The 21084-nt window shown below is 45.0% G+C and overlaps 1 protein-coding gene across 2 annotated transcripts; it reads left to right on the forward strand.

The window, feature by feature from the left end:
* The first annotated feature begins 74 nt into the window (after positions 1-74).
* Positions 75-10032, forward strand: T (T brachyury transcription factor). Of its 2 annotated transcripts, none has more exons than XM_014950571.1 (8): positions 75-327; positions 451-715; positions 1594-1728; positions 2475-2536; positions 2630-2691; positions 3599-3775; positions 5412-5544; positions 8046-10032. In XM_014950571.1, exons 1-8 carry the CDS (start codon positions 122-124, stop codon positions 8311-8313), a joined length of 1308 nt encoding a protein of 435 aa, XP_014806057.1. In that variant the 5' UTR covers positions 75-121; the 3' UTR covers positions 8314-10032. The 2 variants fall into 2 exon arrangements, with proteins under 2 accessions (XP_014806057.1, XP_014806058.1); XM_014950572.1 differs by having other exon boundaries at positions 5415-5544.
* Positions 10033-21084: the final 11052 nt, after the last annotated feature.

A 21084-nucleotide genomic window follows, 5' to 3' on the forward strand; every position in this document is an offset into this window, starting at 1 on the left:
GGTGGGGGGGTGTTTATGAGGGGGTATAACAGCGGCCCCCGCGCCCCGCTCCCGCTCGCTGGGGCCGCGGAGGTCAAGTGGAGGCAGCCCCCGGCCCCGCCGCCGCTCGGGGTGGCCCAGGATGAGCTCCCCCGGGACGGAGGGGGCGGGCAAGCCCCCCCAGTACCGCGTGGACCACCTGCTGAGCGCCGTGGAGAGCGAGCTGCAGGCGGGCAGCGAGAAGGGAGACCCCACGGAGCGGGAGCTGCGGGTCACGCTGGAGGACAACGACCTGTGGCTGCGCTTCAAGGAGCTCACCAACGAGATGATCGTCACCAAAAACGGCAGGTAGGGACGGGGGAAGGATGTAAAGGGGGGGTCCCGGTGGCGGGGTCCACCCGGATGGGGGGGGTGTGGGGGGGTGTTGTCCCCCCCTCCCGCCGTGCCTCGCATCTCCGTGTCGCCCCGCAGGAGGATGTTCCCGGTGCTGAAGGTGAGCGTGTCGGGGCTGGACCCCAACGCCATGTACTCCTTCCTGCTGGACTTCGTGGCGGCCGACGGGCACCGCTGGAAGTACGTGAACGGGGAGTGGGTGCCGGGGGGGAAGCCGGAGCCGCAGGCCCCCAGCTGCGTCTACATCCACCCCGACTCTCCCAACTTCGGCGCCCACTGGATGAAGGCGCCCGTCTCCTTCAGCAAAGTCAAACTCACCAACAAGCTCAACGGCGGCGGGCAGGTAAGCACCGGGACGGGCACCGGGACCGCACCGACCCGAGCTGCGGGGCGGCGGGGATCCGGCCGAGCCCCCCCTCACGCCCTCCTTAATGCTTGGGTTTAGGTTGCTCTTCTCAAACGGGCTGCGATGGGCTGGGTCGCCCTTGTCCCCTCTTCTTTCAGCAGAAGCAGTTTTTTTAGCCGAGGATGGGTGCCTTTATTATTTTATTTTTTTTTTAATTCACTATCTTTCTGGCCTGCATAGCTGGTAATGCAGGGGATGTAGTGGATGCATCTTGTTGGGTACTTATTGCCATGCATTTGTGACTGCACAAGCTGCGGGGGGATCTGATCAATGCTTATAAATACTTCAAGGGTGGGTGTCAAGAGGATGGGGCCGATCTTTTTTCACTGGTGCCCAATGATAGGAGAAGAGGAGATGGGCACAAACTTCAATATAAGAAGTTCCACCTAAACATGAGGAGGAACTTCTTTACTTTGAGGGCGGTAGAGCATTGGAATAGGCTGCCCAGGGAGGTGGTGGAGTCTCTTTCTCTGGAGACATTCAAAACCCACCTGGACACGTTTCTGTGCAACCTGCTCTAGGTGGACCTGCTTTGGCAGGGGGTTGGACTAGATGATCTCCAGAGGTCCCTTCCAACCCCATGTGATTCTGTGGTTTTGTGAAATAACAGGGATGAGGACAACTGGGCAAAACATTGAGGTGTCTGACTGCAGTGTTCCTTTCCTTGTAGCTTCAGTTTTAGATTTTATTCATACCTGTTGCCTCTTTCTTCTCTGCTGGAAAGGTGGACCATTAGTTTCTTTCAAGCCCAAGTGCTTTCTGTGCCTGCCAGCATCTGCCGCTGCTCTGTCACTGCTCTGTCCCTTTGCTCACAGATCATGTTGAACTCTCTGCACAAGTACGAGCCAAGGATCCATATAGTGCGAGTGGGTGGCCCACAGCGGATGATCACCAGCCATTCCTTCCCGGAGACCCAGTTTATAGCTGTGACGGCCTACCAGAACGAGGAGGTATGCACGGCGGGGAAGAAAGGATGCAAGTACCAGGAGGTTTCAGGTGGCAACGTGCACGTTGCGGAGCAAAATAGTGGATCTTGTTTCATAGTTTTCAGTTCTTTCTGTGCTTTGTTTGAAGCTAAATATAAAAAATGAAATTAATATATGTAAAAGGCCTATGCATTTATAACGTCACAAAGTCCTGATCGCTATTTGTCTCAATGTGTACTGCAAATTTACTACTGGGGAGTAATTCTTGAAAGATTCAGTGGGGCAAACAAGTATGGTAAGGAATACAGCTGGCATTTTCAGCTAAACAGTGAAATAACTGGACATGCCAATTTCAAAACTGGCCTTACTCTGCCAGCTGAAGTGCACATCTGTGTTTAATGAATCTGTAAATTACCAATCTTTTTGAGATTTTTTTTGATGTCCGTTCTGTTCTGGCTTGAATTGTGCAGCTTTTTATAACTCTTTAGTGTACTAACTTTCTTAGCTGTTTCCTTAGCTGATCAGTAAAGCCAAGCAACTCAGGCTCTTAGAATTTGGCAGAGGGACTAATTCCTAGCCCTCTGCCAATACTTCAGATCTTAGGGGCTGCTTAATTGATGTTCGTAGGTCGGCATCATGGGCCTGATCTTATTTCTTAAAAAAATCTGTGATTTCACTAACTTCAATGGATAGTCCTAATTCAAATCCTAACACCTGCATGATAATGAATGGTGATACTTGCAAATAAAGATATTTGTTGTTGTTTTTAGATCACAGCTTTAAAAATTAAATACAATCCGTTTGCAAAGGCATTTCTTGATGCAAAAGAAAGGTGAGAGCTCTTAACTCGATTCTAAAGCGTGGATTTTTTACATAGATTAATAAAAGCGCATTATTAACTAATACAAGGCGGTTTCTTTTATAGAAGTGATCACAAAGACATGATGGAGGAAGTGGGAGACAACCAGCAGTCTGGGTATTCGCAGTGTATGTTTCCTTTAATTCTGCATTATAAACATAACTTCGATTTCTTCCATCTCATCTGTTAAGCAAAATTTCGAGAGCGGCGTCTGCTGGTTTCTGCCTTAGTTCACAGGGAGAATAATAGCACCAGTCCTTATGATTGTGCTTCGTGCAGGTTTATGATTGTATGAACATTATGATCTCTGTGTGTGTGGTTAAGACATCTGTATTACATTCAAAATCCTTTCATAGAATTTTGCAGCTACTTTAATGTCCGAAAAGACAGCCGCCTTTGTGTACAAGGACAGCAATAGTCATATGGATGTGTAGACAAAAGTTTCAGAATACAGCAGAAAATCATTGAAATGGTACTTATTTTTTCAGTACTTTAGGAAAATTAGGGGCATTTGCTTAAAATGTATTTTCAGGTGAATAAAAAACATTAGTGTTTTAATTACTGTTTTAGCAGACTATTTCCAAAACCTGTCTGCAGCCTCTAAGGGGGGGAAGTTGATTCACGGTAGGAATTATTGTTTCAGTGAAAATACTTAATTTTTAAGAGGAGTTCTCAGCAATCTGAGAAACCTCAGAGCTTTGAATGAGACCCCTAAAGAGCAATTTAAAACTGAAGATTATGGTAACGATTGCTGAGCACACACTACCAGTGTTTAACCATTCTGGTGTTTCCTTACTGTGGTTGTAATTAAATGGTAATTTAAAAAATAGTGTTAGCTTGGGCCTTTTTCTAAGCTGCTTTCTAATTTTCCTTTTATTTATTTAAGAAAGTTGTAAAGATCCATGTTGAAACTTGGTTTCCTTCCATGAGCGTGCATCTCCTCGCTGATCGATTATTTATCTCGTTGCTCTGTGATTCTTTCCCCATCTTACAAACCTCTTTTTCCATCTTACAAACCTCTCCCTTTCCCCACAGTAGGTAGCTGGCTTATCCCTGGGACTGGGACTCTGTGCCCACCAGCCAATCCTCACCCTCAGTTCGGAACCCCCCTGTCGCTCTCCCCTGCTCACAGCTGTGAAAGGTACTCGTCGCTGAGGAACCACCGTCCTGCCCCCTACCCCAACCCCTACACCCACAGGAACAACTCGCCAAGTAAGTCTTGATGTTCCAGCTCTGTAGAAATGGGGATGGGAAATGAGTTGAAGGGATGTGAGCTCAGAGCAGTGGGCATCTCCAGCGGTGCCACCCAAATGGAGGTCACTGTCTAGTTCAGGGGCTTGGGGCAAGCACCACAAAAAAATGAGGCTGATGAGTACGTGTCCCCAGTTTCTTTACACCAGAAAAACTGAGGGTGTGTCCAGCTGTCTCCCACTAATTGATTCCATTATATTGTGTGGGCCTTGTCTTGAGCTCTTGAATTCTTCTAGCCAATAAGGTTAAACTTACTTTAACTTTTTTTTAAAGTTAAGTTTTAAAGTGAGGATGTTAATTATTAATGATAGGTAATACAATGAAGAAGTATATGTCCGGTTCTGTTAATGGTGTCACTTGTTATTAACACATACTAAATGAGGGTCTGATTCTGGCAGTTTTACTTGCCTGTTGTTGTAATTAACAGCAGTGGATTAAGGTTTGCTCTCAATGAATGTGTCAGACCTGGATACATGGAAATAATATAGAGTTGAGTAAACTGCAGAGCTATTTGAAAGTTGTGTTCAGAAATAGCCAAATAGGTACTTAAGGGAGAGGCGAGAAGGGCATTTTTAATCGTGAATTCTTAAATTATTTATTTATTTATTTTTATTGTTATTTTCTTTCTTCTGGAAAAGGCCCATTAACAATTCTTGCCCTTCAACTTGATTTTTTTTTTTGAAGGTTCCTGTTTAAAAAAAATCTTTAATATTTTGAATTGTGAAGTAATATACAGGCTTCCGGATGCAGCCTGGTTGATCTTCTATGGAGCTTTTGTAGTTCACTTTAAAGGAGGAAACTAACTTTCTGTGGACTTCTCTTGCATCTTGGCAATTTTTCACAAGTTTTGTGACTTGAAACAGAATAAAAGAGCAAAACACCTCCAGCGTTCCTCCTTATTCCCCAGTCCTTTATGAAGAACCTCTTCTCCTTCCCTTAGCCAGCTGCCACGGTAACTTCTTGGTGGCTCTGGATGGCTGTACAGGATTCTCTTTATAGCCTTCCAGGGACTCTGCTGTGTTGGCCAGCCAGTTTTGGTCACAAGCTGAGTGGTTTAAGCCCCAGTCCAATCACTCCCGATGGTGCCTGAGGCAGACTTCAGAGCTCGTGGTGGCATGCTCAGCTCAAAACTGGGATGTGTGATGCTTGTTATCCAGGGATGCCAGACTGTTACTGCTGATGTAGATGATGGAGATAGAGAAGGTGCCCTGGAAGAGTGATTGGGATACTGTAAGGAAGGAGCCTGCCTCTTCCTACTGCCCCAATGAGGAAGGATGGGCTGAATCAGCAGGTGGTTTGAAGACTGCTTTTTGACCATAGATTCTTCATAGAAATAAGGTTCTGCAGTTTTAAGTTGAGCAAAACACCACGTCAACAGGGGTGTGCCAGTGCAATTGTGAACTTGACACAGCTGGTAGCTAACTGCATTTTTCTGTGTATGTGTGGGAAGTTTGGGTTTGTTTTTTATTTTTTTTATTATTTTTTTTTTTACAAGGCAGCGATAAGGCGGGTATTTTAAAGCTGTATGTTGCATTTCGATACAAGATTGTTATTTGGTCTGATTCTAGTGTGTTTCAGTGCTTGCTTGTTTTCTCAGCAGCCTATGCCGATAACTCCTCTGCCTGCCTCTCCATGCTGCAGTCCCACGACAACTGGTCTTCTCTAGGAGTTCCCGCACACACGACGATGCTGCCCATGAGTCACAGCACTGGCACAGCTACCAGCTCCAGGTAGGAGTCCATCCCTTCAAATTGGTATATTGATACTTTCTGGGAAGAGAAGGCTGAAAAAGGAGGTGAAGAGTCAGCAGTAAATCAGAAATCCTTATGGCCATGTGCAACTCACTGGCCAGCTGAGGGGGAGGGGGCACTGAGAATTATTTACAAGGAAAAGATTGAAGAAACAGTCTTGGTTTTGGAAATATAGATACTTGTGACAACCATATTTCATAGATATGGACTGCAAATCACTTAGACAAACGTCCGTTGAATTTGAGGATGCTCTTTTAAGCTTCATCTCCATTTTGCTTTTAAGCAATGATGTTTAAAAATTTTAATCTGTTTTATTTTAACCAGTCACTGCTTTCCCATCCATTTCCACAAACCCTTGTTCTGCTACAAATGAAGGGGCAGTGAACCATATGGTGGAGAGGGAGCAAGCGGTTGGCGCAGTAATTCTTCACATGTGTATTGCTACAGATGCCAGCATAGTTTGGGATTATACACTTGGTCAAAACCTTTGCTATTTTGTGATCATATAAATTATCTTTTTTTCTCTTTGTACTTTTTGCCTTAAGGAAACTTTTGGATCCCTTAGCAGAGATTTAGTTTACAATCAATCCTTTGGAGCTAAACTTGCAAAGTCAAACACGCACAGATAAGGTGGTAAAGCCTTTGCTAGTAATCACAGAGAGATGAGGTTTGGGCATCTTTCTTGGCAAGTGAGATCTAGCACTCTTTGTGGAAAGCATTTTTGTTTGAACCATGCCCATAGACACTTAGTACCTACTCTGACTAATAGATACTACAGAGTAGGTATTACTATTATGTAATACTGTGTTACTGAACGTGTTTAGTCCTGAACATATGTTAATGAAGTAAACAGGTCCTGATAGCACTTCTTTCCATGCCTGGCCCCCAGGTTACATATTTGGAAAGCTGCAAAGTCCACTGAGTATCAGTTGCTGCACTAAGAGTTATCCAGTAGACAAAACCAGTAGAACTGGAACTGTGGGACTTCGAGCAAGGCTTTTCTGCATCCCTTTTGTCAAAGCCCAAATTTCTAAAGTATGAAGAATATTATCCTTTTTTTGCTAAACTGCTTGGGATCGATAGGTAGAAAGCCTCGTGTAGTATTACACAGCAGGACTGAACTTTTTCTTGTGATGTTTCTCTTGGATTAGCATGTTTCTTTTAACTTGTATGTGTGTTTATACATGTGTCGGTATATACATACCCAGAGGAGAGACACTAGAGGCTGTAGTGTCCGGACAAGATTTTTTTTTCCCTTTTAAGCAGCCCTTTCTGTAGTATCTGTGCAATCTGCAGCCATCGATCTAGCTCTTCTACCATGAGATGATGAACAAGGTCCTAGGAGGGCTGAATTGCTTTCTGGAGGCATCTGTCCCTCTCTGATTATGGAGGCACCCAGGGGCGATTAGGGCTATTACAGACTCATGCAGAATCAGCAATGGATTCAAACCTGCCTGGGTCCCACAGCTGCCACATCCAGCCACCTCCATCATGTGTCTTTCTCCTGAGGAAAGGGGAATGGCTCAGGAATCAGCTCTCAAACCTCTGCATTTTTCAGGCTAGTTTGTTCGTTCCTCAGTTTGGCTTAAAATTTGCTAGCATACCCAGTGCTGGAATCTGCTGTTGGGAAAATAGGGAAGGAAGATTTATTGGTGGGATGCTATGGGTCCAGCAAAGGGTCATGAAGATGATCAGAGGGTTGGAGCACCTATGCTATGAGGACAGGCTGAGAGATGGAGATGGAGCCCTGGAACAGGCTGCCCAGGGAGGTCGTGGAGTCCCCTTCTCTGGAGATTTTCAAGCCCCGCCTGGATGCAGTCCTGAGTGATGTGCTCTGGGCAACCCTGCTTTAGCAGGGGAGTTGGACTAGATGGTCTCTAGAGGTCCCTTCCCACTCTGACAATTCCGTGATATGGGGGTGTTCAGCCTGGAGAAGAGAAGGCTCTATGGAGACCTTATAGCAGCCTTTCAGTACCTGCAGGGGGCTACAGGAGAGATGGGGAGGGACTCTTTGTCAGGGAGCGGAGCAATAGGATGGGGGGGAACAGTTTTGAACTGAAAGAAGATCAATTTAGATTATATATCAGGAAGAAATTCTTTACTGTGAGGGTGGTGAGGCACTGGAACATGTTGCTAAACGAAGTTGTGGATGCCTCATCCCTGGAAGTGTTCAAGACCAGGTTGGAGGGGGCTTTGAGCAACTTAGTCTAGTGGGAGGTGTCCCTGCCCATGGCAGGGGGGGTGGAACTTGGTGATCTTTAAAGCCCTTTCCAGGTCTAACCATTCTATGATTCTATGAACATGACCTCCTGCGTGGGAGTCCTACCTGCCTCACAGTGGTTGGGAGCTTCCTAAAGAAATTCACTGTCTCCAGCAAACGAACCCTTCTTGGGAGCCGTCTTGTGACCGGAGCAACTGCCAGCAGGCAGGCACTAGAGTCTCTAAATAACCTCCTTTGTTTATTGCTTTCCCTCTTTCAGTCAGTACCCTAACTTATGGTCTGTGAGCAACAGCACCATCACACCGGTGTCCCAGGCGAGCGGGATGTCCAATGGCCTGAGCTCCCAGTTCTTACGTGGCTCCCCGGCGCACTACACGGCCCTTCCGCACCCGGTCCCTGCCGCCTCCTCCACCTCCCCCCTGTACGACGGCGGGGCGCCCACCGACCTGCCCGACAGCCAGTACGACTCCTCCGCACACGCCAGGCTGCCATCCACGTGGACGCCTGTCACCCCCCCTTCCATGTAAACCCAGGCCGTCTCCTGTAAGACAGCCTTCTTAGCTACCGAATGACTGTAAGTGCTTGATCCTCAAGGAAGAGAAAAAGGAGACATGAAGTGAACGGCAGACAATTTACTGCAAATTATCTGCACTGCTTTGCGTAGAGCATCTGCATTATACCTCTTATAGTGAACAGTGTACCATTGACTTCATGTAAAGTTTACAAACCTGGTGAGCGTGCAATTCTGAGCAGATTCACTGCTTTTAATCTTTTTTTTTTTTTTCCCCCCTATTTTTAAGTTTGATAGACCTAAGTTTTAAAACTTTGACTTAGATTCCAAATTTCTCAGTGTTCTGATATATTTGGACCTGAAGTTTGGCATCGTTCTTATCTGGACAACTTTCTTGAGTAAGTTACGCCTTATTGTTTTTCTTTTTTTTTTTTTTTTAATGGCAAACTTAGCTATAGTCATGAGAAGACTTTTATTAACTGTCTAGTTAGAAGCATTCTGAAACATGCACAAATGTAGCTGAGGAGTGAAGTTTTTGGAAAACCGTGTGCACTAACACGTATTTGCTTCCCAAATACGTTGTGTTCTTAACTGTATGCTTATTTCCTTGCTGCTGAATTTATGTCGAGACAATCTGCAAGAACTATATTTTTCCTAATAAACTCAGTATTAATGTTTGGTCTAAACTGTTTTACCCAAAAGACTCCTTTTAGAGGTAAGCTTGCTGTTTGATCATATAGATTTCAAATACCTGTCAGCTTAGCTAAATATTTCATTTCAAACAGCCAGTATCCAGGAAGGAGCTCCATCCCAGACCTTTTTGAGCCATTGAAAAAACATCATTGTTTGGTTTTTTTTATGGTCTCTGGCTTGGGCCTTACGGGAAGGAATTCAATACCTGGAGAATCATTCTAATTTATTTTATTTCAATAATGTACTCTGTTGATCTCTATTTATTATTTGGTAAATTACAACTTTATTTTCTACATTTTAAGATATGTAAATAATCCCTCAACCTATGGTGTACTCTCTTAAGACAATCATACATGGGATATGTCACCCATTGGCACATTGAACAGTATGGATGTAGGTAGTTAACTTATTGTTAAGAGGGAAAGCTCTAGTTACCAATAATTTGGGGGAAAAGTGCACATATACTAAGCTTTAAAATACACAGATCTCTGGACTTGCTGGAAAGATGAGGGTCTTGATAGAATACTTCCTTCAGGACTGATATTAAGTAATTTCATCCAAATTTCTGATGCAGGCTAAGCCAAAATATTGGCTTAAAGTGTGCCCTTGGACATGTCTCTCTCTCACACAGACTCCAGCGAGTACATATCCTGAGCAAAGTGAATTGTTTTGCATAAGCCATAATAAATAATTTTTACAATGAAGTGCCTAATATCGTGAAGCAAAATCCTATATCAGGGAATTCCTTAAATAACTCATTGGTGTGTGCTCATGTGCTACAGTGGCAGCTTTACGGCAAAAAAAGCAAATATCTGCCACCATTTTGGTCTCTTTGGCACCCTATGGGCAGGTCCCTGGACCTAGAAAGACTTTGGCAGGGCTTTTTTCCTGCAGAAGGATTTGCGTGGAACTGTAGGCTGTGGTCTCCTGGAGGTGCTCCAGCAGGAGATGGCACCAGAAGCAGATGGCTGCACAACCATGGTCTCTGTCAATATGTAAATATTGATCTAAGTGCTCCTATTTTATTGTGTAAATGATGTAAGTGCAGTATTATTTAGACTATTTTGTAGAAGTTAGCAAAATATTTCATTGTGAGTTTTTTTTTTTTACTTGTATTTTGGAAGTATAATTTAAGTTGGAAAAAAAAAAAAAGTAAAGATTCTTAAATAAACTCTATGCTTAATTTCCAGTTTGTGGGGTGGTGGTGGGACAGGCAAAACAAATGCATATCAGACCCATCGAACCTATCTTCAAACCTGTGGAAAGCGGGTGTTGACCTTCTACCGAGCGGTTTCACAAATGGTTCCAGCTGCACAGCATCTTCCGGCCGTGGGTGAAGGGTTGGAGGGTTCTTCAGAACCAAATGAATGATTTTTTTAGTAAGTGTAGGGACAGCTTATGCTGCGGAGGGAGCCCACGTTGGCCTTTGCCTCAGAGCTATGCCCTCAAAGCACACATGTTGAGGGAGGAGGATGGTAAATCTGCCCTGCGGTGAAAGAGAAGGGGACCTGTAAGGTGTGAGAGATGCTAGGTCCAGGGCTGCAAGATGTCCCCTTGCTTGCCTTCCCCCTGGCAGGCTATCTGCCCTGGGGCTGTCTTCATTCCAGAGAGGCTTGTATGGAGGACAGCATGGAGGTTAATGGTTTCTCAGGTTCTTGCAGAGCTTGTTCTGAAGAAATGATTGTCATGGACTATATGGACAAAAATAGTTTCTCCACCCATTTAGCTGGGGCTTGCCAAACTAACCTACCTGCACTTCACCTGCTGTGAAGTGGAGCAGCTCATTCCCCATTTCCTGGCATGACTTGATGCGTGGCCCTGGAAGCCTCTGTGGTACCATTTTGATGTGCACTTGAAGCTGGCAGGAACTTTCCAATGACGGAAAGACCGTGTGGGTGCTGAACTCTGGGTCTTGAAAGAGTTCAGTTCTCAGGTGTGAGAGAAATGGTCTGCGTGGAGAGCAACCTTGGGAACATCATGCAGGTAACTTCTCTGTGGGTCAGTACTTGAATATGTGTTTTAGATCTTGAGCCAAAAGCAGATTACAATTAAAATATAATATCATTAGAAGATTTCTGAACCTGAAGAATAACCATGCACACACAGGTCCTTCATAGATGCAGCACCGTTCATCTCCAGGCAGCTCAATGCTGGTATCAGACAGACCTTACCTAATCTGCTGTCTTGGTATGGTAGGTTTTTTTCCTTCCCATACTTTAAAGAAACCGAAACCTTTCATGCCACTGAGTGCAAGTTGTATGTCGCTTTAAAGCACACTGAGCATTTCAACATGTATCTTTTCACACCTGGTCTGCCACCATCTTCTTCCTGAACCGAGCTTTTTCTCTTACTGGGTTCATGTGGCCAAGCAGCCACCAAAGGCACCTCAGCCTCCCCTTTCAAACACCCTCGGTGTTGTAGCTGCTGGCGGAGCTGGGCAGTCAGATCCCAACAGCTCTACAAATACTCAAGTTGAATTTTGTGTGACTCATCTAGAGAGGCTTTTCTCACCCGTGGGCTCGTGACAGCAGCACTGAGCAGTCTCCTGTCCTGGCCGTGTGCCTCTGAGGCTGGTGGCAGAGGCGAGGTGGAGACATGAATGTACCCAACATTTCCCAGCGCTGAGGAAGGCTGGTGTGAGAGACCTCACCTTGGCCAGCCTCGCTCTGTCTGCAAAAGCATGTGAGTACTCAGTCCCACACAGGAGTAAAACATGAGACTGGGTATTCTCACACTTGTCTCCAGCCTGACTCTGGCCCATAGATGTCAAATAGATTTGGGAGTTAAGAATTCATATTAAGGCACTGCATCGTTGATGTCGGTAGTCCAAGCAGTAAAGAACAAAAATTAAAACCCACACAGGTGTAAGGAAGGCAATAAGCAGAAACATATGTTTTCAAAATCACACACAGACCCACTTCAGCGGCTTAGGTCTGTGGAGAAAATAATTTCCTCTTCAGAGAGTCTGGTTTTAGATGCTCCTGGATTTCTGTGCCTTTGGAAATGGAGACGAACAGGGAAGCCAGCCTGAATCATGCATGGTGCAGTTCTAGTATTTCTCATAGTGTTTGATAGCATCTTACATATGCCTTTATTTCTGACAACATCAAAAATTCCTTGAAAAGATCAGAATAAACCCAAATCCAGGTTCTCCCATTCCACACACACCACTGTGATATCAAAGATCTGGACATTGTCGGCTTTGAAGTCTAAGGTTATATCACTGGCTAGAGCAGTTGCTTTTGTAAACACAGAAGCCACAGGACGTCAGGGATGTCCTCCTGGAGATCTCTCCTCCTCCACCAGTGCTTTTCCACTCACAAAATTTGTCCTTCTCTCCTTTGTACTCATCTGCAACCCTTGCTCTCCCAAACTGACGCTGCTAGTTTTATTCCTGGGAACCACAGCAAAGCATCCACAGACGGAGTCTTTGTTAGCTGAAGTGTTGGCTTACGTTTATCATGTGTATCCTGTCTCAAGTGCATCTACACTGCCGATGGGTGCAGGGTTGGTGCTGAAGCCCATTCCCAGCAATAGTTTTCCAGAGGTGGACATTGGCTGGCTGCAGCCTTGGGTCAGTATGGAGCAAAGAACAGCGTGTTGGGCCTCACATACACTGTGTATCACCCCGGCTGATCACACAGCTCACTGCAATTCGAATTTCAAGCCAGTCCCCTCTTTCCCCCTCTTTCTATGGAAGGCATGGTTATAATAATCTTAATAGACTTTTGGTGCTGTACTCCCAACATGTCTCTGGCCCCTGTCTCCCAAGGCACCACCCATGGTGGTGTCTTAGGTATGTGACCAGAGGAGTGAATATCCTCCTATAGACGGCTGTCTATACTTGCTGGGCAAGCAGCTTGCAGCTTTTTTCCTGCTGTTCCCTCTCCAATACCAGTTTCACTGCACTGCAAAAGTAGGTTACTGTTTCTTGATGCTAGTAAACTAATTAACTGCCTCAGTCCATCAATGCCAATAATCCCTCTGTGATATGTAATTACCAGACTTGTACCACATGGAATTGGAAGAGGCCTCCTGAATCCAGCTCCTTAATTATAGAGCACCAGGCACCAGGATTTGCCTCAAAACCAGTTGGTGAGATTTTGGAAAGGTCTGTCTTTGTGTGTGCCTGTGGCAAGTGGTGCTGCTTCTCTTCTCGGCAGACCGTTGCAGTCCCCTTGCTTCTCAATGCTTAGGAGCTATCTTTTAATTGCTAGCTGAAATTCATCTATAATCATTTTATGACTATCTGTTCTTGAGCCAAAACCTATTCCCAGCTTAAATAGTTCTTCTCCCTTGGTAGTGTTTAAGCTGATATGTATCGTTAGGCAGTGATTGCTCTGCCTTCCTTTTGATAAGTTATAAAAAAGGCTCTCCTGCTGGCCCTCTGTGCCTGTATGGCTCAATGATAGGGAGCACGAGTAAACACACTACAGTGCATGGGCTTGCAGAAGAGCTCATGCAATGGTGTGCTCCTTCCCTACTTGCACTGAAAGTAGCCCTTCTGATACCTTTGAAAACCACATTTTCATTACCTAGAGTTATATCAGTGCCTGACTGGTTACATGAGTGTGACCCAAGTCCTTTAGCTATTTTTTGCTGATGAATTCCCACCTTTTGGCAGAAAGTATTATTAGTAGTCTCTTGACTATGACTTCCCTCTTGTCCCTTTCAGCTTTATTCCACTTCCATTGCTCTCCAATTGTCCAGTAAGCCCAGTGAGATATCTCCATTCTGCTCTGCATTAATGACATCTCTCAACTCAGATCTCCAGAAGATTTTGTCAATGATCTTATTTTTGGACAAAGTCTCTAATGAAAGTGCTAAGCCAAGACTGATCCAAGTCCTCTGCTAGCAGCGTTTATCTAAGCTGGTGCTTCCTTGATAGTTATAGCCCTACCTACTCTATAATTCACCTGTCAATCTCCATTTGTGATTTAAGATAACTGTCTCAGTCCTGTGCAGATGGGCAGAGTGGCTGCCCCCTGGGCTGGTCACCTGCGAGGGGCAGAGTTAACAGGGAGAAATGGTGCTGGGGGGAGAGATGCACTTCTATAAGGCCCCAAATAAAGCACTACAGAGTGTCCCTGGCCTTGTCTGTGGCACAGGAGGTTCAGAGGGTTGGGGAGCTTCACCTACAGCTTCAGCTGAAAGCAGGTAAAAATAAATGCAACGGCCATATAAGTTTCCATTTCCATCCTTCTCCTTCATTAGCCTTTCTTTCAAACTTTGTCACCTCACTGTTTGTTCTAGAAGATAAACTTCCCAAAGTCTGTCACTCGTGACTGCATCTCTGCAAGTCTTGGCCCTGCTCAAGCAGCTCCTTTCCCCCGCCTCATAAACCAACCCCTACCCAACATCTGCTAATTGCTACACGGGCAGCACTAGGCCTGAGCTGAAGAATAAATGTTAGCTGCTGGGTTGTGATTTCAAGTCCCCAAATTCCGGAGGTGAAATTACATGTTTGTTCCCTGAGCTCAAGTACACTTGCCTGCTTGAGCTTCATTTGCATTTGAGAGGTGACCATTCCCAAGCCCCAGATCCCATTAGTTTCTCCACCTTTGCCTCCATATTATGTCTCCTTCTCCTCACTGAGCAAAGAAGCAGGCTAATGAACGCTTGTGGAAAGAAACCCTCTATTATCCTTAATTTCCATCCTACTCTAATGGCACAGCAACCCCACTTCTCTCTGTGCACACGGGCTGGGGGCTGCTCTGGTCCTTACCCTTGGCTGAGGCTAAAGAAAGATGGAGTACGTTGGGTTTGTAGCGTTTGAGCTCTCTGAATATTAAGTGACCTCCCCTTGGAGTGCCATTCAAGGCCCAAGATATGTAGGTCAATACGGGGAGAGTTATGTGGTTTACACAGGGAACCTGGAAAAACCCACTCGCTGAATGGGGAAGCCCTGGAGATGCCTAACAGGACACATGTAAAGGAAACCAGAACGTTTAGCAGCTCATTGACAAGATCTGCCTGTTTGTTCATATTTATAATCTAGGATCCCTTACTATTTATTCAGGGACCAGTGTGGAACTTAGGGAAATCATGATCCACTGGGAAAGGTCTTATGGCCGTGCAGAAACGGGGCTGCAACTTTGTGTTGGGCAGCCCCACACAAGTGTCCTGTGGGGAAGGGGGAGCAGGTGAAGCTAGTCTGGGTGGGCACAGGTGGGGCTTTTGGAGCAGGCGGAGCCAGCTGACTGTGTGGGAGGCTGATTTGCTACTGGGGAGTAGAGGGAACTGCAGATATATTTGGGATGTGCATGGAAATGGTGGGTTTACTCTGTACCTCAGGAGCAGCCAGCCTGGAGCTTGCTGGTAAGTGTCAGGGCTCCTGGGCTGGGGTTATGCTGTTGGAGTGATGGTGTTGGGAGGAAGGAGCTGCTGTGGGCTGATGAGGTCTTTTTCACTTTTCCTGGGGTTGAGCTGCTCCTTGGCTATAGTCCTGGGGTGCCTAGAAGAGCCTGTAGCTTGGTCCTGGGGGCTGCTCTGTGGCTTAACCTCCAGAGGAGCAGCTTGCCTCAATCTGGTCTTGGTGCTCACTATTATACTTAGTTAATGATTGTTTCTGCTAAGAATCTTGTGGCCTTGGAAGGTAAAGCCTTCATGAGCCTTGCTGAGGTATGCTTTGCTTCTGGGGTGGAGAAAGTGCTTATTTTTCTGCCTTTCCTGCTAACAGGGAGGCAGTGGTGAAGCTGGCTGTTGCTTGACCTGCTAGTGCTGGGGAGGAAGGGGCATCCCCAGGGAAGGGGAACTGGCTGGTAATTGGCATCTGGGGGCTCTGCCCACCTTCAGAAAGACAAACTTGTTTCGGTGTCAGAAAACTCTCACGCCTCCCAGCAGAGGAGGTTTCTCTAAAAGAAGCTGAAATAAGCTGGTAGGTTGTCTTAGCTTTGGCTTGACTTCATGAATTTCATGTTATGTTAGACTCAAGGTGGCTGCCATTTGTTACCCTGCACAATCATTGGCACTGTTTTGCAGAAGGCTTTGGTTTCTTGAGCTGTATTTTGGGCACTGTTCTGAATGTGTGTGACTTAATTCTTGATGTGCTTTGCCATCCTTCACCTTAATGCAACATTAGTAATAGCGAAACTTTAATCATTCTGAGAACTTCCCACATGAAAACTGTCTCAATACACCAGAAGCGGTGCCCTCTGCTACGTTCTGTGCCCGAATTCATGCCCAAGGCAGATGGTATGTGTGAGATGCAATTGTAATACTTGTAGCCTGGGATAGCTATGTGTTCTGGTTGCTCCTTTCTTACTAATATAATGACGGTTTATATGAGTTTCCATCATCTGCTACTTCTTTGCCCAAATATACGTTGACTGAGGTGGGTGGAAGGGAAAAGACAGAAATTTCCACTCGCCCCAGCAGTAGGATTTTGCATTTCCTGCAGACATTTTTTGTCTCTACGAAATGAAATGCAGTCTTGCTCTCATGGTGAGTGGAAACTTCTGGCTTCTTCCCATTCTTTTGGTTCAGACAAGTACAAACTCTCAAAAAACCCCCAACTGAAAAAACCCTGCAAAACAGTCATGGGCTGGATGCACACTTTTCTTGCCCTTGGCAGCCAGAGAATCTGTCACCTTTTGGTGGTGCTTCAGCTGCTGCCAGGATGCTTGCAAGGCTGGAGCTCAGGGATCTGTGCAGAGGAAGGGGGAAACGCAGGCTCAGGGTGAGGCATGTAGGTGGAAGGGAAAACTCAGTCAGGAAACTTGAGAAAATGAGTCTTTATTTACAAAAATTTTCTCATCTCTGAGTGGATTATTTGTAGTGAGCATAGAGATCTCTTCTACAGTGCATAAGGAGCACTGGCACAGTGTCAGTGGGTTTTTCATGGGGCAGATGTTAGCATAAAATTAGTGGGGGTAAGCGTGACTACCCTAAGCCAGGGTTACTTTTTATCACACTAAAAACACCCAGCAACTGGACACGAACTTGAATATATGGCTAGTGACACCTTCTAGTCCGGGATAAGTAAAAGGAGATGAACTTTGGCAGCTGCACATGCATCAATCTCTCCTCTACTTTCTTTCCTTACAAGCACATTTTTCTATGTAGGTGAGGAATGGTGCTCATCTTGAAAGCACTCACTTCTGAGAACTGCAGAGCTGTTGTCAGGGAATGCCAGGGAATTCTGCAAATACGCTGACCAGCAAAAACTGGTAATAATTAAACAGCCCTTGAAAAATTGCCTGTCAGAGACTAAATTTGTGTTTTTAAACTGACTGGTGATAGCAAACAAAACTAACTTTTAATTTTGACTTGCTTTTTTTTCTTTTGCTAGTGAATAGATGTCAGCATTCCCTCAGCTTGCTGATTTACCAGTTTAAGGAACCCCTTCCTTTTTTGTTTCATTTCTCCTGCTGGGTAAATCAGGCAAACTTAATCTGCAGTTCATTGAGAGCTTCAGAAGCTAGTTTCAATAAGTAGTGAAATTTAGGGGTGCACCTTTTTCTTATTCACAGAATGATAGGGGTAGAAAAGGACCTTCAGTGATCATCTTCCAGCCATGATGATTCTGTGATTTAGTCCAACCCCCCTGATAAAGCAGATTCACCTAGGGCAGGTTAGACAGGAACACAGACAGACTTTGAATATCTACAGAGAAGGTGACTCCACAACCTCTCTGGGCAGCCTCCTCCAGTGCTCTGCCACGGCCAAAATAAAGGTTTTTCCCTTATGTTCAGACAAGATGTCCTGTGTTCCAGTTTGTGCCTATTGCCCCTTGTTCCTGTTGCTGGGCATCACTGAAAAGAGTCTGGCCCCATGCTCTTGATACCCATCCTTTAGATATTTGAGATCCCCTCTGTCTCCTCTTCTCCAGGCTAAAAAGACCCAAGCTTCTCAGCCTTTACTCACTTTGCTCTTTTTTCTCTTGTGGTGGATTTCAGTAGAGTCCAGGGTGCCATTGTTGACACTTGGCAAGTATTTAAAGTAGAATTAAAGCAGTTAATGTGGAAATAGCAGCGTCAGCTGAGATGCTGATCCTAAGATAACAAAGCTGGAGATCAGCCTTCCCTAAATGAGGATTTTCCACCCCAAATCCTATCTTCCTGTGTGGCAAGTAAACGTCTATGCAATCTCCATATATGACTGAAGTTAGGCTTCAGGCAGCTGCAGAGTACCTTTGTAAGACATGGAGACCTTCCTGATGTGTGTCACCTGTGCTACAATCTGAGCTGTGTCTAGCCCCCTCTCTCCCCCTTTTGGAGGAGGGCAAGACATATTACATGTGCTGGTACCACCTGGACATCACAAAACATCTTCCAAGTAAGAAGTCACATTGATCATTAAACATATTTTTTTCTTGGTATGCTGGTTGTGTTGTGGCAGGGTCTCCATGCATGTACTGGCATCTGTAATGAGCTGAGGCAGAGGCTGGGAAGAGGCAAAGCCCATTCCCCTGCTCAGCTGAAGGCTTCTTCTTTGGGATCACAACCTGGCCCAGGAGAAGGAAAAGGTCCTGGCTGATTCCAGTTCTGGGAAGTAAATCATAGAATCATAGAATCGTCTAGGTTGGGAGAGACCCTTGGGATCATAGAGTCCAACCATCTACCCTATTCTACAAAGTTCTCCCCTACACCATATCCTCCAACACCACATCTAAAAGGCTTATAAACACATCCAGGGATGGTGACTCAACCACCTCCCAGGACAGCCTATTCCAATGCCTGACCACTCCTTCTGTGGAAAAAAAAAAAATCGCGTGTGGGATGCGCTGAGGGGCCTGCAACTACTGCTGGGGGCAAAGCAGAGATCGATAGGGGTTAGGAGGGACCCTTTGAAATCATCTAGTCCAACCCCCTGCCAAAGCAGGTTTGCCTAAAGCAGGTTGGACAGGAACATATACAGGTGGGTTTTGAATATCTCTAGAGATGGAGACTCCACAGAAAATAGCTGTTGTGAGTAACAGCAGAGCTGGGCAGGAGCAGCCAGCTGACTCCTGCTGCTGTGGGAAACCTCCAACCAGCACTTTCTAGTGGGTCTGCCAGTCTGTGAGGAGGCTGTGGAGGGGTTTCTGATTGTCTGTGTGGTGAGGCCTCAGAAATGAGTACTGCAGCTGGACCCCTCCTTGGGCTGTCACACCTGCACCAGAGCACAAGGCCATGATTGCTGGTCTGCTGGCTCCCTCTTGTGGGGAAATTCCTCTCCTTCGTAGGAGCACATAGAACTATGGTGCTATCGTGTGCAGCTCACAACTCCTATAAATTAATTGCTAGGCAAGCATGTTCTGTGTACTGACTAGTAAAACACAGGAGCTTACCTCCCCAGGGGTGTAACTCCCTTGTATGAACCAGCCTCAAATTGGCCCTGTGAATAAAAGCTGCAGCAGAAGAAATCAATCATAATATTTGTTTTTGGCAGAGCAGAACTAAAATTTTTAAAAATTGCCTTTTGTGTTTTGGCTGTCATTTGATACTTTTTTTTCTGTTGCTAATACATTGCATTTTATCAACTGAAATACTGATTCTTACAGTGTGTGAGTTTCCAGGTATTTTAACAAGGAGAACAAAATGGAACTTAGTTTTAAAAAGTGCATATGTGGAAACTGCAAGAGCAGGAACTTCAGATTTGCCTGGATTGTGGTCACCGTTTTCTGCCACTGCAGCCTTACACATGATGAACTGCTATAACTCTGTCCCTTGGTTACTTGTAGAGCTGCTCTGCCTCTGAGGCAGCGCTTCCAGGATTGCCTTGCTGAAAGTTGTGTCCTGCCTAACTTTGCTTTAATGGCTCTTTTTTTTCTTGATCATTTAAATCTCTTTTGGAGTTTTAAAGACAACAGCTGAGATAAGGTCAGTTGACAGCACTTTGCTGGGTAGGATTTCATAAATGCAGCAAAGCATGGCAGCTCTTGCACTAAACTACCAAGATTTGGTTTCACCTTTCTGGATCTTAGTCTGTTAATAACCTAAAACAGGGGAGTTCATATTTATTTACTTTAAATGAAGGGCTCTTAAAATGTCTCTTTTTTAATCTCTTGGCCTTTTGGACTCCTGTCTAAAAACTTGACAGGACAGAAGAGGAGAGCTGAAGCACTCCTTTGGGCTGAGACTCTGGCATTGACAGTGACAATGATTTCCCTCTGGGGCTCCTCAGTTTTTCTAAGACTTTTCTAATTTGGATAGAAGCACCTCGGAGATTAAAAAAATAATATTCATAATAATTATAATTACTAAAGCATAAAATAATAAATAGCCTGTAGGTGTGGAGAGGACAGTGGGATGGATGAGAAGGGAGTGGTCCCAAGCCGGTTCAGCACTTTACACTTCTCTGGCTGGTTTTTGTTGCCTTGCAGGAGACAGGAGTCCTTGCCTTGCAAAAGGCAAATGCATCACCTCACCAAGCGACGCTACCCTGAGACCTGATGCTAAGAGGCAGAGATGAGTTTTTGCAACTACAGTTTTGATGTAATGAAGTCTTCTAACTAGTTACCTGTCCCTGAGAATTTGAGGGTTCCTGTTAGCCCTGACAACGGTGCTCGTCAGTAATTCAGGAATAGGGAAGCTAACGTTTGCTGCCAGCAAATACTCTCTTAATAGAGGGCTTGACCATAAAGGCATTATGAATGTGTTAGTTATTCACTGCATGTTTATGCAGTTTTAATTTCTATTTTGTTAGGGGGAAATAAATCAGGAAAGAAATAATTTCTTCAGTGCAAAAGTTGTGTTAAAATAAAAATTCTGAGGTTAGGCAGCTTTTTAAAAGTATGGATAGCTAATCAACTAAGTAATATGAGAGACACTAGTTAATACTTAGTTTAATAACTTTACATAGTTTTGTGTTGGACAAGTACATGGTTAGTGTAAAAGCTGCTTCTCTTGAATTGGCTCAGGTTTTCCAAAGAAACGTTTTGGCAAAGGGGCAAATCCTTTGGGAAGCCTGGAATCTGATTATGTAATTTAATATGAACTTTGTAGTTTCTTTTCTTTACTGCTCAGAGAAAAGATAGCTGATTTTGCTTAGGAAACAACCCTGGATTTAATTCTGTGACCTGCTTTAGAAGAGATATTATATGAATTAAATAGTCCTAGCAGTATTTAGTGGTCAGGTAACAAATGCTCTCACAAAATATGTATCAATATTG

Source organism: Calidris pugnax, unplaced genomic scaffold (genome assembly GCF_001431845.1).
Source record: "Calidris pugnax isolate Ruff unplaced genomic scaffold, ASM143184v1 scaffold24, whole genome shotgun sequence".
NCBI lineage: Eukaryota > Metazoa > Chordata > Aves > Charadriiformes > Scolopacidae > Calidris > Calidris pugnax.

Bases quoted from the DNA above. Each gene is read 5' to 3' on its own strand.
- T (XM_014950571.1), top strand. From the start codon at position 122: ATGAGCTCCCCCGGGACGGAGGGGGCGGGCAAGCCCCCCCAGTACCGC. The intron at 716-1,593 runs GTAAGCACCGGG...CTTTGCTCACAG, and splicing joins AGCTCAACGGCGGCGGGCAG to ATCATGTTGAACTCTCTGCA. The intron at 2,692-3,598 runs GTATGTTTCCTT...CTTTCCCCACAG, and splicing joins GCAGTCTGGGTATTCGCAGT to TAGGTAGCTGGCTTATCCCT.